The sequence below is a fragment of the Purpureocillium lilacinum genome (genome assembly GCF_023168085.1).
Source record: "Purpureocillium lilacinum CBS 284.36 DNA, scaffold_5, whole genome shotgun sequence".
In the NCBI taxonomy this organism is placed as follows: Eukaryota; Fungi; Ascomycota; class Sordariomycetes; order Hypocreales; family Ophiocordycipitaceae; genus Purpureocillium; species Purpureocillium lilacinum.
In genome coordinates, this window is record NW_027072115.1 from 2,179,362 (window position 1) to 2,189,753 (window position 10,392).

The 10,392-nt window shown below is 60.4% G+C and overlaps 5 protein-coding genes across 5 annotated transcripts; 1 reads left to right on the forward strand and 4 right to left on the reverse strand.

Moving 5' to 3' along the window:
• Positions 1–919: 919 nt before the first annotated feature.
• Positions 920–1,513, reverse strand: PLICBS_007257 (uncharacterized protein; the record flags this gene model as incomplete). Its single annotated transcript, XM_065601139.1, has 3 exons — positions 920–1,204; positions 1,303–1,309; positions 1,491–1,513. 3 exons carry the CDS (start codon positions 1,511–1,513, stop codon positions 920–922), a joined length of 315 nt encoding a protein of 104 aa, XP_065457211.1.
• Positions 1,514–1,684: 171 nt separating this feature from the next.
• Positions 1,685–1,984, reverse strand: PLICBS_007258 (uncharacterized protein; the record flags this gene model as incomplete). The annotated part of the gene is made up of 2 exons (XM_065601140.1): positions 1,685–1,846; positions 1,928–1,984. The coding sequence occupies 2 exons, from the start codon at positions 1,982–1,984 to the stop codon at positions 1,685–1,687; spliced, it is 219 nt and encodes a 72-aa protein (XP_065457212.1).
• Positions 1,985–3,243: 1,259 nt separating this feature from the next.
• On the reverse strand, positions 3,244–4,233 carry PLICBS_007259 (proliferating cell nuclear antigen; the record flags this gene model as incomplete). Its single annotated transcript, XM_065601141.1, has 4 exons — positions 3,244–3,261; positions 3,329–3,618; positions 3,683–4,112; positions 4,192–4,233. 4 exons carry the CDS (start codon positions 4,231–4,233, stop codon positions 3,244–3,246), a joined length of 780 nt encoding a protein of 259 aa, XP_065457213.1.
• A 973-nt stretch (positions 4,234–5,206) lies between these two features.
• PLICBS_007260 (uncharacterized protein) lies at positions 5,207–7,325 on the reverse strand (the record flags this gene model as incomplete). Its single annotated transcript, XM_065601142.1, has 6 exons — positions 5,207–5,859; positions 5,914–6,365; positions 6,421–6,886; positions 6,967–7,060; positions 7,183–7,217; positions 7,277–7,325. The coding sequence occupies 6 exons, from the start codon at positions 7,323–7,325 to the stop codon at positions 5,207–5,209; spliced, it is 1,749 nt and encodes a 582-aa protein (XP_065457214.1).
• Positions 7,326–8,194: 869 nt separating this feature from the next.
• PLICBS_007261 (uncharacterized protein) lies at positions 8,195–10,264 on the forward strand (the record flags this gene model as incomplete). Its single annotated transcript, XM_018320685.2, has 1 exon — positions 8,195–10,264. One exon carries the CDS (start codon positions 8,195–8,197, stop codon positions 10,262–10,264), a length of 2,070 nt encoding a protein of 689 aa, XP_018180582.1.
• Between the last annotated feature and the right edge of the window lie 128 nt (positions 10,265–10,392).

Sequence of the window (10,392 nt, forward strand, 5' to 3'; positions counted from 1 at the left end):
TTCTGGTCCATCTAGAACACTGCGACACTGCCTCAATCGCTTACCGGACATCGCCGCATTCGATGGCCGCCTCCACCCTCACTCTCGACAGGCACGCGACATGAAAGGCGTGGAGGCTATAGCGAATAAGACGTGCTATTTGGACTTCACCTGTTTTCTAATCGGATACCACTATAGGTGCCAAGGCCGCCAAAAGAGGCAAATATGACATGCCGCGAGAGGGCCGGAACTGGCCTCCCACGATGGCTTCGGTTGCTGCTGCAGGTGCCCTCTAGAGCCTCGACGCCAGCATGTCAGACCTCATGAGCCATGACAGCTAAAGACAGTGCCCCAGCCCGTTCAGGGACCGGCTCATCGGGCTCCCATGGCGCGCAGGCGTGCACTGGGTGAGGCTAATTCATATCCCAGTGACCCCCGCAGATTCATAGCACGGTTGAGAGCAGGGAGTCCGCCGGAGTCGAGACAAGACAAAGTAGTATTGAAATGAGAATAATCCGAGGTCGTGGCCCCCGTTGGCAGGCCCGCATTTAACTACCGCTCAGACGAGAATGCTTAACCAGTGCCTACTGCTATCGACGCACACTATCCCCTAGAGCTTCTTTTCTTTGACAATAGTCCTCGAGCCGTTCAGAACATTGCTCTGCCGTGGAGTACCCAGTCTCTCGATGGCAGCGGCGAGGGCCTGTACGAGGCCCAGAGCAGCAAGGGGCTCGTCGTTTCCGAGACAGGCTTCAAAATTCGTATCTGTGGTAGGCGGCGGCCGCGCATATCAGCAAAAGCGTCCTCGACTTCTTTTTCGTTGTTGCTGCAGCCCGGAAAGGCAGCGAAGGAGTGATAGGGGCGGCAAGCTAGCTAGCCATCGGGACCGGGAGGGCATGAGGGAACATTGAAGGGCAGGCAGCGATGGTAACGACGGGACTCACCCGGTGCCCTTCAGGCACTTGTTGAGGGCCTCTATGGCTTTCTTTTCAAAGCCCTCGTCGGACTGATCTTCCCCCTTGACGGGTTCGAGGCAGATGTCGTAAGTATTGATGCACTGCGCGGCGACCGTGATATTGTGGCCATGCTTTTCGTGGCAGTACCCAGCGGCCCACCGCATTAGCAACTGGGCGGGCTCAGCCGCGGGGATTTCCGGGGCAATTGTAGTGTCATTCGCCTCGCACTCGTAGCGGTACATGCCCTGTTGTTGTTTCTCCCCCGTTAGCTAGGTCAGGAAATCAGAAGGCGGGCGAGGTTTTGGTTGGCCCGCGGGGAGATAAGTCGGAGCGCCGTCCGACGATGACGAGGAACGAGGATGAGGACGACGAACCTGATCATTTTTCACGCAGTTGACGCACTACGGGATTGTCGCGTTAGCTTTTTGACTCAAACAGAGAGCTACTTCCTGGAACAAGGACTAACCCAGCCTCCCGGGCATACCGAGTCGATATCGACCGTGCCAAAAACCTGCCGTTGAAGAAAGCGCGGTTAGCTTATACGTCTGGGCGGACGAAATGTGCAATAGAGGCACCATGGCCTATGGCACAGAGTTGGGGCTCGACTTGCTTCATTGGCCTATTTTCATTTGGTTAGCTATGGGGGAAAGCCACAATGGTAAACAAATAAGCGATGTGTCAATGCCTCATACCTTCTCTTGGGTATAGCCAAGAAGATTCAGGCACTGCGCCTTATCCCCATCGTCATTCTAATCATCGTTTGCCAAGTCAGTGATTACTCCTAGTGGTCGCCGGCGCTTGCGCGGGCCGCCCATGATGTTGATGGTGAGGATGATGCTACGCACGACGGTGCAGAGGTGCCCCTCCCGGTTGCTCGTCTCCAGCTCACGAATCTCCTCCTTGGTGGTAGCCTAGGGCCCATATCGTTAGCGATGTTTACTCGAGATTTCCACGCGCGCAGTGGCAATCATGGTTTTGTGGTTTGCGGTTACCTGCTGGGCGGCGGCCAGGCCGCAAGCGAGAGCAAGAATAGCAAAAGTGGCCTTCATGTTGGGCAGGGCTGAGGAATTCCTTGTTGTGTTTTGGGGTGAGGAGCGTGTATTAATAGGTGCTTTGTGTAGCTGTGAGATGTGTCGAGAAAATGCGAGTTGGTATCTCTGCTTCCTCGTCTCTTGGGGGCGGCGATCTGACCGGGCCTTTATAGGAGGAGGCCGTCGCGGCGCAGATTTTCAAAGCGCGGTTTAGGAGGCATGAGCTGATCTGTCGGAGGTCACGAGAGATTGAATTCATGCTGCTCAAGCGCTCGCAGAGGCATCATGGGCCGGCTGGATAGGCATGAGCTCATCAGTCGGAGGTCGCGAAAAGATTGGAATCCATGCCGTTCAAGCGCTCGCAGGGGCATCATGGACACGGCGCGGCCGTGTCTTGCTGCTCGAGCCAGCCCACACCGCCAGCACTGCGCCGACTTGCTTGACAACACGACGTTGGAATACGTGGAGCCTAGACTACCAGCACTGCGCTGAGTTGCTTGACAACACGACGATGTTGGGAAACATGGGAGCATCGGAACATTGGAACATCTGGACGGGGCCCATCTCGTGCTACGCCGTAGAGACAGCTCCGGAGGTCCGCCGTCCGCGGGGGCCATCTACCCAGGCTGGCCGTCACCGCCCTGGCGAAGGCCCCTGCAGTGCCGAGATTGAAGCCGTCATGTGGCTCGGCATTCGCAAGGTGAAAGCTATGCAGGGAATCGCCTGAACCACCCTGCCAAAATGTAGTATGCATGTGCCGGGCCCATCGACCTCGTCATGTCTACTACACTGCGACACCGCTTGAATCGCATACTCGTGCATCGCCGCATGGCATGAACGCTCCAGGCACTCCTCATCATCTGGACGCTCACCAGAGCTCACGATACGATGGAATGGAGTCACCATGGACGGCACCGCCGTTCAGGGGCCGGCTTGTCCCCCATCGAGCGCCTTACCGCGTCCACCTCGCATACACGGCACTGAAATGGAAGTTCAAAGCGAAAGAAGAAAGCCATTTTGAGTCATTATCGTCGACCAGGCGCACCGCAGCACAGGCAGGCTCCTCCGTTCTACCTACAAACAAAGTCGAGGGCCTCGTCTCCCCGATTCATCCACGGATGCGTGCGTACATGGTCGCCTCGTCCATGTCCCTGTGCTGCGTCGACCCCATCCATCTCTCAGTCCTCGCGTGATCCTCAGGTAGCACTGCCAACTACCCCAAACGCCGTGACGCTCGTCCCCCGTATACAATCTCGACAAGCCGTGTGAATTCGCATTTAGTCCTCGTCGCCAATCTGGGTTTATAGTCAGCATCTAACCTTTCGATGCGGTGATGGTCTCGCAGTGCCCGTTGTCACTCACCTTGGGGGCCAGGTAGAAGCGAAGGTAGCTGCTGCCCGACAGGTTGTACTCAACCAGCAGCGGCACCTCGCTCGACAGGCAGATCTTGACCTGGTTGGACAGGGCCGCCGCCTTGCAAAAGTTGACCAGGTACTTGAGCGAAAAGGTGAGCGTCACGGGCTCCGTCAGCTCAATGTCGACGTTGAGCTCGGGCTTCTCGACGTTGGTGTGGCTGCGCAGCGTCACCGAGCCGTTGCCGATGTCGCCGTTGCACGAGAACTTGACGCCGTCCTTGGACGCCTCAATGTTGACTGCCAGAGTGTCAGCTTTTCACTCCATATGAGTGAGGGCTAGGGGACGGGGGTTGTGTCGCACCCGACTCGGACATGGCGGCCAGATCGGTGCAGATTCTCCGAAACTCAGACGCGGGCATGGCAATGGTGGCCGCGTACTCGGTCTGGGGGATGCCGAGGTGCTCCTGGTCAATGTCCATGAGCTTGAGGTCGTACTCGCTGATGCGGTCGTTCTCGCTGCTCTCAAAGACGAGGTTGAGGACGTCGGGCGCGTCCTCGGCCTTGAGGGTCAGGATGTCCTCGTTCTGGGCCGCCCGCAGCACCTTGGTCAGCGACGTCAGGTTCACGCCCAGGGCGATGTTGCGGTCGCATCGGTAGGGCGAGAAGCCCTCGGCCTTGAGCATCATGGACACGAGCGCCACGTGCGAGTTGTCCATGGCCTGCAGCGCGATGCCCGAGTCATTGCAGTCAAAGTTGCAGTCCTGGACGAGGTCCTTGATGGCGTCCACCACCTGTCGCGGGTCAGCACGGGGAGCACGAGGGAACTGTCGCGTCGCGTCGGGCACGCATCGTGAAGCATTGGGGAGGCACCTTTTTCAGGATGTTAGCCTGCTCAAGCCGTGCCTCCAACATGTTTGTGTCTGTGTCTGTGTGTCTTTTTTGCCGTCGTCAGCTCTCGGTTTGTGCCCTGGGGCCCGTGGGCCACGCGAGGAGGGCATCGCGAACCTTGGGGAGAGAAAAGGTGCGTGAGGGGAAAGGGCGGTGACTGTGCGAGAGACAGGGAGGGGACAGTCTCTTGCGGAGATGTGTGACGGCGGGAGGAAGGTGACCGCGCAGAGATTGACGAGAGAAGGAGTTGCTGGGCAATGAGCCGAGATGTGTCTGTGGTGTTTGTGCAGGTGCGTGCGTGCAGTGTGCGGGAGGGAGAGAAAGTTCAGAAGCACTTAACGCGCGTGCACGAGAAGCTGTGGGCGGCCAGACGCGTCGCGGCGGGGTCAGGGAGCTCCCTGTGACGCCAACCTTACGCGCGGGGCAGAGACCAGCGGCAATATTGGGGCTTGCCAGACGTGTCTCCCAGGCAGTGCAGTGAGGTGTGCACAGGGGCGGGGCGGGGGCGGCCAGCACCTGAAGACGTGGGCGGACGCGACCGTTGGGTGGTGGCGCACCGTCCGCCCCGCTCATCCTCTGGAGCTCACTTCACCTGGCAGATTGGCTCTGGCGGCGCAGGCTCCAACGTGGAAGTGCTGGCAGGCTAGTCTGGAGGCTCCGGCTGGCAGCATAACTCGCGGAAAGGGGATGGAGAGCGGACCGGAAACCTCCAAAAGGAGGCTCCCCCGACAGCTGACATTCAATCTTGCTTCTCTACAGTACCGAGGAATTATCGACAACTCAATGAAACATTGTATACCTGAGTGAATGTATGTATATGCTCTTGCAACACGGCAAATGCCAGTCAAACGCCCCGTCGCACTGAAACACCTCAAGAGCAAAACTCCGCGTAACCCCCTTAGAAACGCTGGAATATCCCAAAACAAAAAGTCAGGACAGCTCCCGGAATCCTCGTACGCCTGTTGGTGTTTTGTACAAGGTAGGTCGGCCCACACTCTCACATCGACACCCGTCCTGGAGCCGGGGTGCTGGCCCGGTTTCTCGGCCGTAGGTTGATGACCGTCTCGAGCTCCCGCAACATCCCCCTCGTCGCGTCCATCTGCTGTCTGGCTAGGGCCTTCTGCTCCCGCTCGTCCTTCATCTTGGCGATACGCTCCTCTCTTGTCAGCAGGCTACGCGGCCGCGGAAGTGCCACCGCCTCGAACACCTCGGGCGTATCGGGCTCCGGCGCCTCTGAGCTGGGCGGCGACTCTCCCGTCAGCGCCTTGAGCGCATCCGCCGTGCCGCCCTCGCCCACCGTCGTGAGCCCGCTGAGCGATGTCGTCGGCGAGAGGGCTGTGCTCATCGACGAGAGCCTCTTCTCGTTCCTATCGATGCCGAGTGCCAACGCCGTCTTGCCTTCTTCCCATGCCGCCATGAGGTCCTTCAGGTCTACCCCGATAGACTCGTACTGCGACATGAGGTTCGGCCCCAGCTCCGACACGTCGTTGGAGTCATCTAGCGCCCGGTCCGACTCTTCCCGTAGCAGATGAAGTTTGGCCTGCAGGCCCCTGATTCCCGTCGACAGCGAGTTGAGCTTGCGCAGCTGCGAGCGCCAGCGTTCCCTGTTTGGCGTGAGGGGTATCTTGGGTGTGGCTGGGACAGGGAAAGCTGCATCATGAGTCAGTTTCGATTGCAACGCGTCATCGACAGGGCCAGACTCACACTCCTCTTCGCTCAGGATAGACTGCATCTTGAGGTACGACTCCTTGGTCGTCTTGTTCAGGCTGCGGAGCGATTCGACTGCCGTGCTCCACCGGAGCAAGTCGGTGCTCTCGCCATTGGCGTCAAACGCGAGCAGGGCGCAGAGAAGCATCTTTCGCGTTGTGTGGAAGCGCGCGGCCAAGATTTTGAGCGTGCGCAACGACTCAGGGTCGTCAAACTCGTCCTCGCTGAAGCCCTGGAGCGCGTCGGACATGTCCAGGTCGGTGACATCGTACATGTCGTAGTACTTTTCCAGCTCCGTCTGCTCCGAGAATGCCCTCACTACGGATGAAATGTGGTTGTATGTCTTGAGGGAGTCGCCCAAGGCGCTCCTGAGCGCACGTCGCAGCCGCACGCATTTCCGGCTCTGGCTGCGGTCCTCGAGGCGGCTGATGGGCGGCAGGGGTGCCGTGCTGCGCAAAGTTAGTATGGTGGCGCGACATGAGAACAAGACGAGCGGCCACGAACATTCGATATCCCCGCGAAACCAACTCCACCTCCTGTACCAACGACAGGGTTGCCTCGGTTGCGCTGTCAAAATCGTGCGAGTTTGCTACAAAGGCGACCATTTCCGACAAGGATTGTTCGCGTCGGTATCGCAGCCACTGGCGCTTCATGTAGACCTGTCCGACAAAGCCCGAGGCTGCGAGCAGGGCCACCAGCACTGCCAGTCGCTTCCGCGTCACGTAGGATTTTGTGCTGCCACGGAGCCAGCTCAGAACTACAGCGACGGCCAGAGCCCCAAGGATCGACGCTGCGATGCCTTCAGTCGATAGCAGCGCTTGGCTCGACTCGGTCGTGAGGGCGCTAGGTTTCGAGGCAATCGAGGCGCGGTGGCTAACGATGGAGTGGCCGCTGAGCAGCTGGGACGCGACGATAGTGTAGCGAAACTGCTCGAGGAACTTGGCATTGTCGGCGCGATCGATGCTTGCAACTACCGCAGCCTGCTCGACGAGTCAGCGCCTCTCGGGCTTGGTGGCGGTGTCGGGCCCAGAAAGAGGGGGTGTAACATACAGAGCAGTTTCGCCTGAGCGTCCGCAACGTCGAAGACCGCGATGCCGTAGACAAGGCGCCAGGTATCGCAGAATGTATCGCGGGCGGCGCTGCGCTGCGAAAGCGAGGCTTGACGAGCGGGCGGCCGGTGGGCGCGAAGGGCGAGGGGCTGGCGGGCGGTGAGGACATTGAGGAGCCGCATCGCGACGACGACGGACGCGGCGGGGAGCTGTCGACGGCCGCCCAGTCGACGTCGGACCCGTCTCCTCCATCTGCAGCGACGTTAGCGATAAAGCCCGCTGCCGGCTGCGCGGGGACGGCGCATGCGCACCTTTGAGATACTCGGCCAGAGGCGTCTCATCGTAGACGACGGGCTCCATCACGGCGAGTGCTAGAGAGCGGGCAGAGCCATGGAGCGCCGGCGCGCCAGGCCGCCGCGAGCTGCGGGATCGTAACTAGGTTCTGCAGCAACGAGAAAGACACAAAGGAGAGGGGGCAGTATGTATGCCGTAGAAAAAGGAACGCCGCGGAATGCGTAGGCTCTGCACCGTGTGAGCGGATGCAGGTTGGGAGCCAAGGTGATGTACAGAAGGAAGACGTGTGCACTCGCTCAGGGGATGATGGGATTGTTGCTTGCAGCCAAGTAAATCGACGCCATGGCCCAAGATAGCCGGGCGCTCACAGGGTTTCCGGGGTGGCGCGGCAGGGATCCGTGGGCACCGTGAGCACCGCTACAGGGATCGACCGGAGATTGAGGAGCGTTTTGGGGGGGGCTTGGGGGGCTTGGGGGCGCTGCTCCAGCGAGCGCACGGCACCCCGGCGGGGGCTTGCAGCGGTTTGCACGCGCCAGCGCTGGGGTCGGGTGGCCGCCACTGCGGTCCGTCGCCCGGCGCCAAACGGCGGGCAGCCCGCCTTTCTGCAGCGAGGAGCTCAGCATGTGACGCCTGTCGCCCTGTGCTCCTCCCGCTGGGTCGGGGAGTCGAGCGCCCACATGGAAGGCAGTACGTACCTACCTTAGTAGCCTGCCCGGCCTCGAGTTTCTCCGGCTTCCGGCAAAACACCTCCTGCACCAACAACCGCGTCGCCCAGCTGCTCAACCGTTGCTTCCAATTGACACAATTCCCCGAGACTGCGAAACGCAGCGCCAGCCAGCCTCACCCGGCCAATCCGACCACATTTCACGGAAACCTCCACTGTCATGAACACGCAGTAATATCCTCGAACATCACCGCCCCTCCGCTCGCCGCCAATGCCCGTGCGGTCTCCGGCGCAATGCCGGCGCACCGTCTCGAGGCGTGCGACCGCCTCGAGCCAGGTCGGGGTCTGGGTCACAGACTCCATGCTCGCCCAGGCCATTGAGCAATACCACCGAGCCGTGCTGCCACCATGCAGACGACATCTCAACTCCCACGCGGGGCCTCTAGAGAGCCGTCGTCGTGCGAACAAGCGACACATGACGGGCCTCATGCCTACCTCGTCTGCCTTTCCGCCTATATGGCAGTTCGACGTGCCGTCATCGAGCATACCTCAATGGGAGGCGCCCACCGCTCCATCGTACCGGCGACAGAAGAACAAACAGCTCAGCGTCTCCGGGCTATTCAACAATCTCATCGGATGGCTCGAAAACTCGGGTGCAGACAAGGGCCCCGTCCCACCCATCGCAGACTCTGCGGCGGCGGGCGTGGTGTCCATGGAGGCTCTCGCCGTGAGTGCTGATGCACCACTTGACCTGACACCCGAGGACAGGTTGCGAGAGGCAGCGCCGCCGCATGATCTTCCCACTGAGATTGCGGAGCTACGAGCCCGTGTCTGCGACCTTGACGAAGCCACCGAGGCGGCCCTGTATCGATTATGCACGACCTGCCGACGTTCACTGCGACGAAGGATCGAGCGCGGCGAGCTCACTGTCGATGGCCTGGTCCTCGCTCTGGACCCGCTTGATTTGGCAACGAGAAGCCGGATCCCATCCGTTGCGACCGCGAACAAGATGGCTGCCATGCTTCGTCGTACAATTGTGTCGGCCATGGCGGATGCTCAAGAGCGAAGCGAGTCGGCGGTTGCCCCTGAACTGTGGTCGACATTGGCGCATCAGATTTGCGGAACAAACGCCGACAACCACGATGTCCAGCTATTCTGGCGATTGATGGATGTGATGCCGCCCTCCATGCGAGCGAGAATTCCTGCAAGTCAACTCGCCGCATTTACGCATGCCTTTGTCGCAGCCCAGGCCAACCGCCATAACCTGTTTTCGCACTGGTCGGCTCGGGCAGCAAGGTTCAGCAACGCTCTACAGAAACTCGACGACACTCAGCGCCAAAGCCTAGACGGAGTCATGGCGCGATACCTGCAAGAGCAAGACTGGGTGTCAGAGATGGCCCGCCGAATGCGCTTTGCATGGCTCATCGTCAAGGCCTACGATTCAACCGCCACGACTCAGCAATTCATCAACTCATACAAGGCTGCGATAGAGCCAGGTATGCGGTTGAACAGCATGCAGCTCTGGCAGCTCCTAGCAGCCAGGCTCGTCGCCACCGGGACTTTGGACGGGGACCAGGGCAAGGCCTTGATGGAGGCCGACTACAGCGCCATGAGTCAGCGCTGGGCACGGCTGGTCTTGGCCGTCCTGGCGTCGAAGAACCGAGACAGCGGCCTGCGCGAAGTTTGCGCCTGCTTGAACGGCATCGGGGAGTTCGACACGGCAGCCCAAGCCCTCACATCCGCGCCGATTCGCCACTTACGCATGGATGCCATACAAGCCGTCGCGGCGGCTTGCCACGACCACAACCAAGCAGTACAACTGTTCGAGGCCGTCGTGCTCAAGGAGGGTTCGCGGCAGAAGGTCGGGGCATGGAAGTGGTCCATGTGGTCTGCGTACGTTGAGGGCATGATCAAGGACCCCAAGATGGATCCCGCGCGCATCTGGCAGGTCCTCAACCTGCGACACTCGGCCAACGGCAGGGACGCGTGCCCCAAGGCTGCTGCCGGCGAGGTCAAGGCAAAGACGCAGCTGCTGGACCAGATGGGCAAGTGGTTCATGGAGGCGCCGCACCTCAACGACCGGCAGGTCCTGCGCCAGGTTCAACGCTGCGTCGCCTCCCAGCGGGCGCTCACAAACGGCGTCTCGTCGTGCACGCTGGCCAACGTCGCAGAGCTCATCACGCGCGACCTCGAGAAGGGCGGGCGCGGCCGCACGTCGCGCATGCGCTGGCTCGTCGGCATGGTCGAGCAGACGCACGGCGCGGACGGGGCCAAGAGGGCGGCGAAGGCCCTCCAGGGGTGGCGGTGGACGATTGACCGCTCTCGCAAAGATGGCGCTTAGACAGGTTGCCGTGGACGGGTCTCGATGGACGAGTTCTAGTTTTTGTGGCCATGTAGTTCGGTCTGTTGGTTAGATACCCGATCCGCCGGATCGAATATAGAAGAAGCATCCAAGACATCATCACGTCG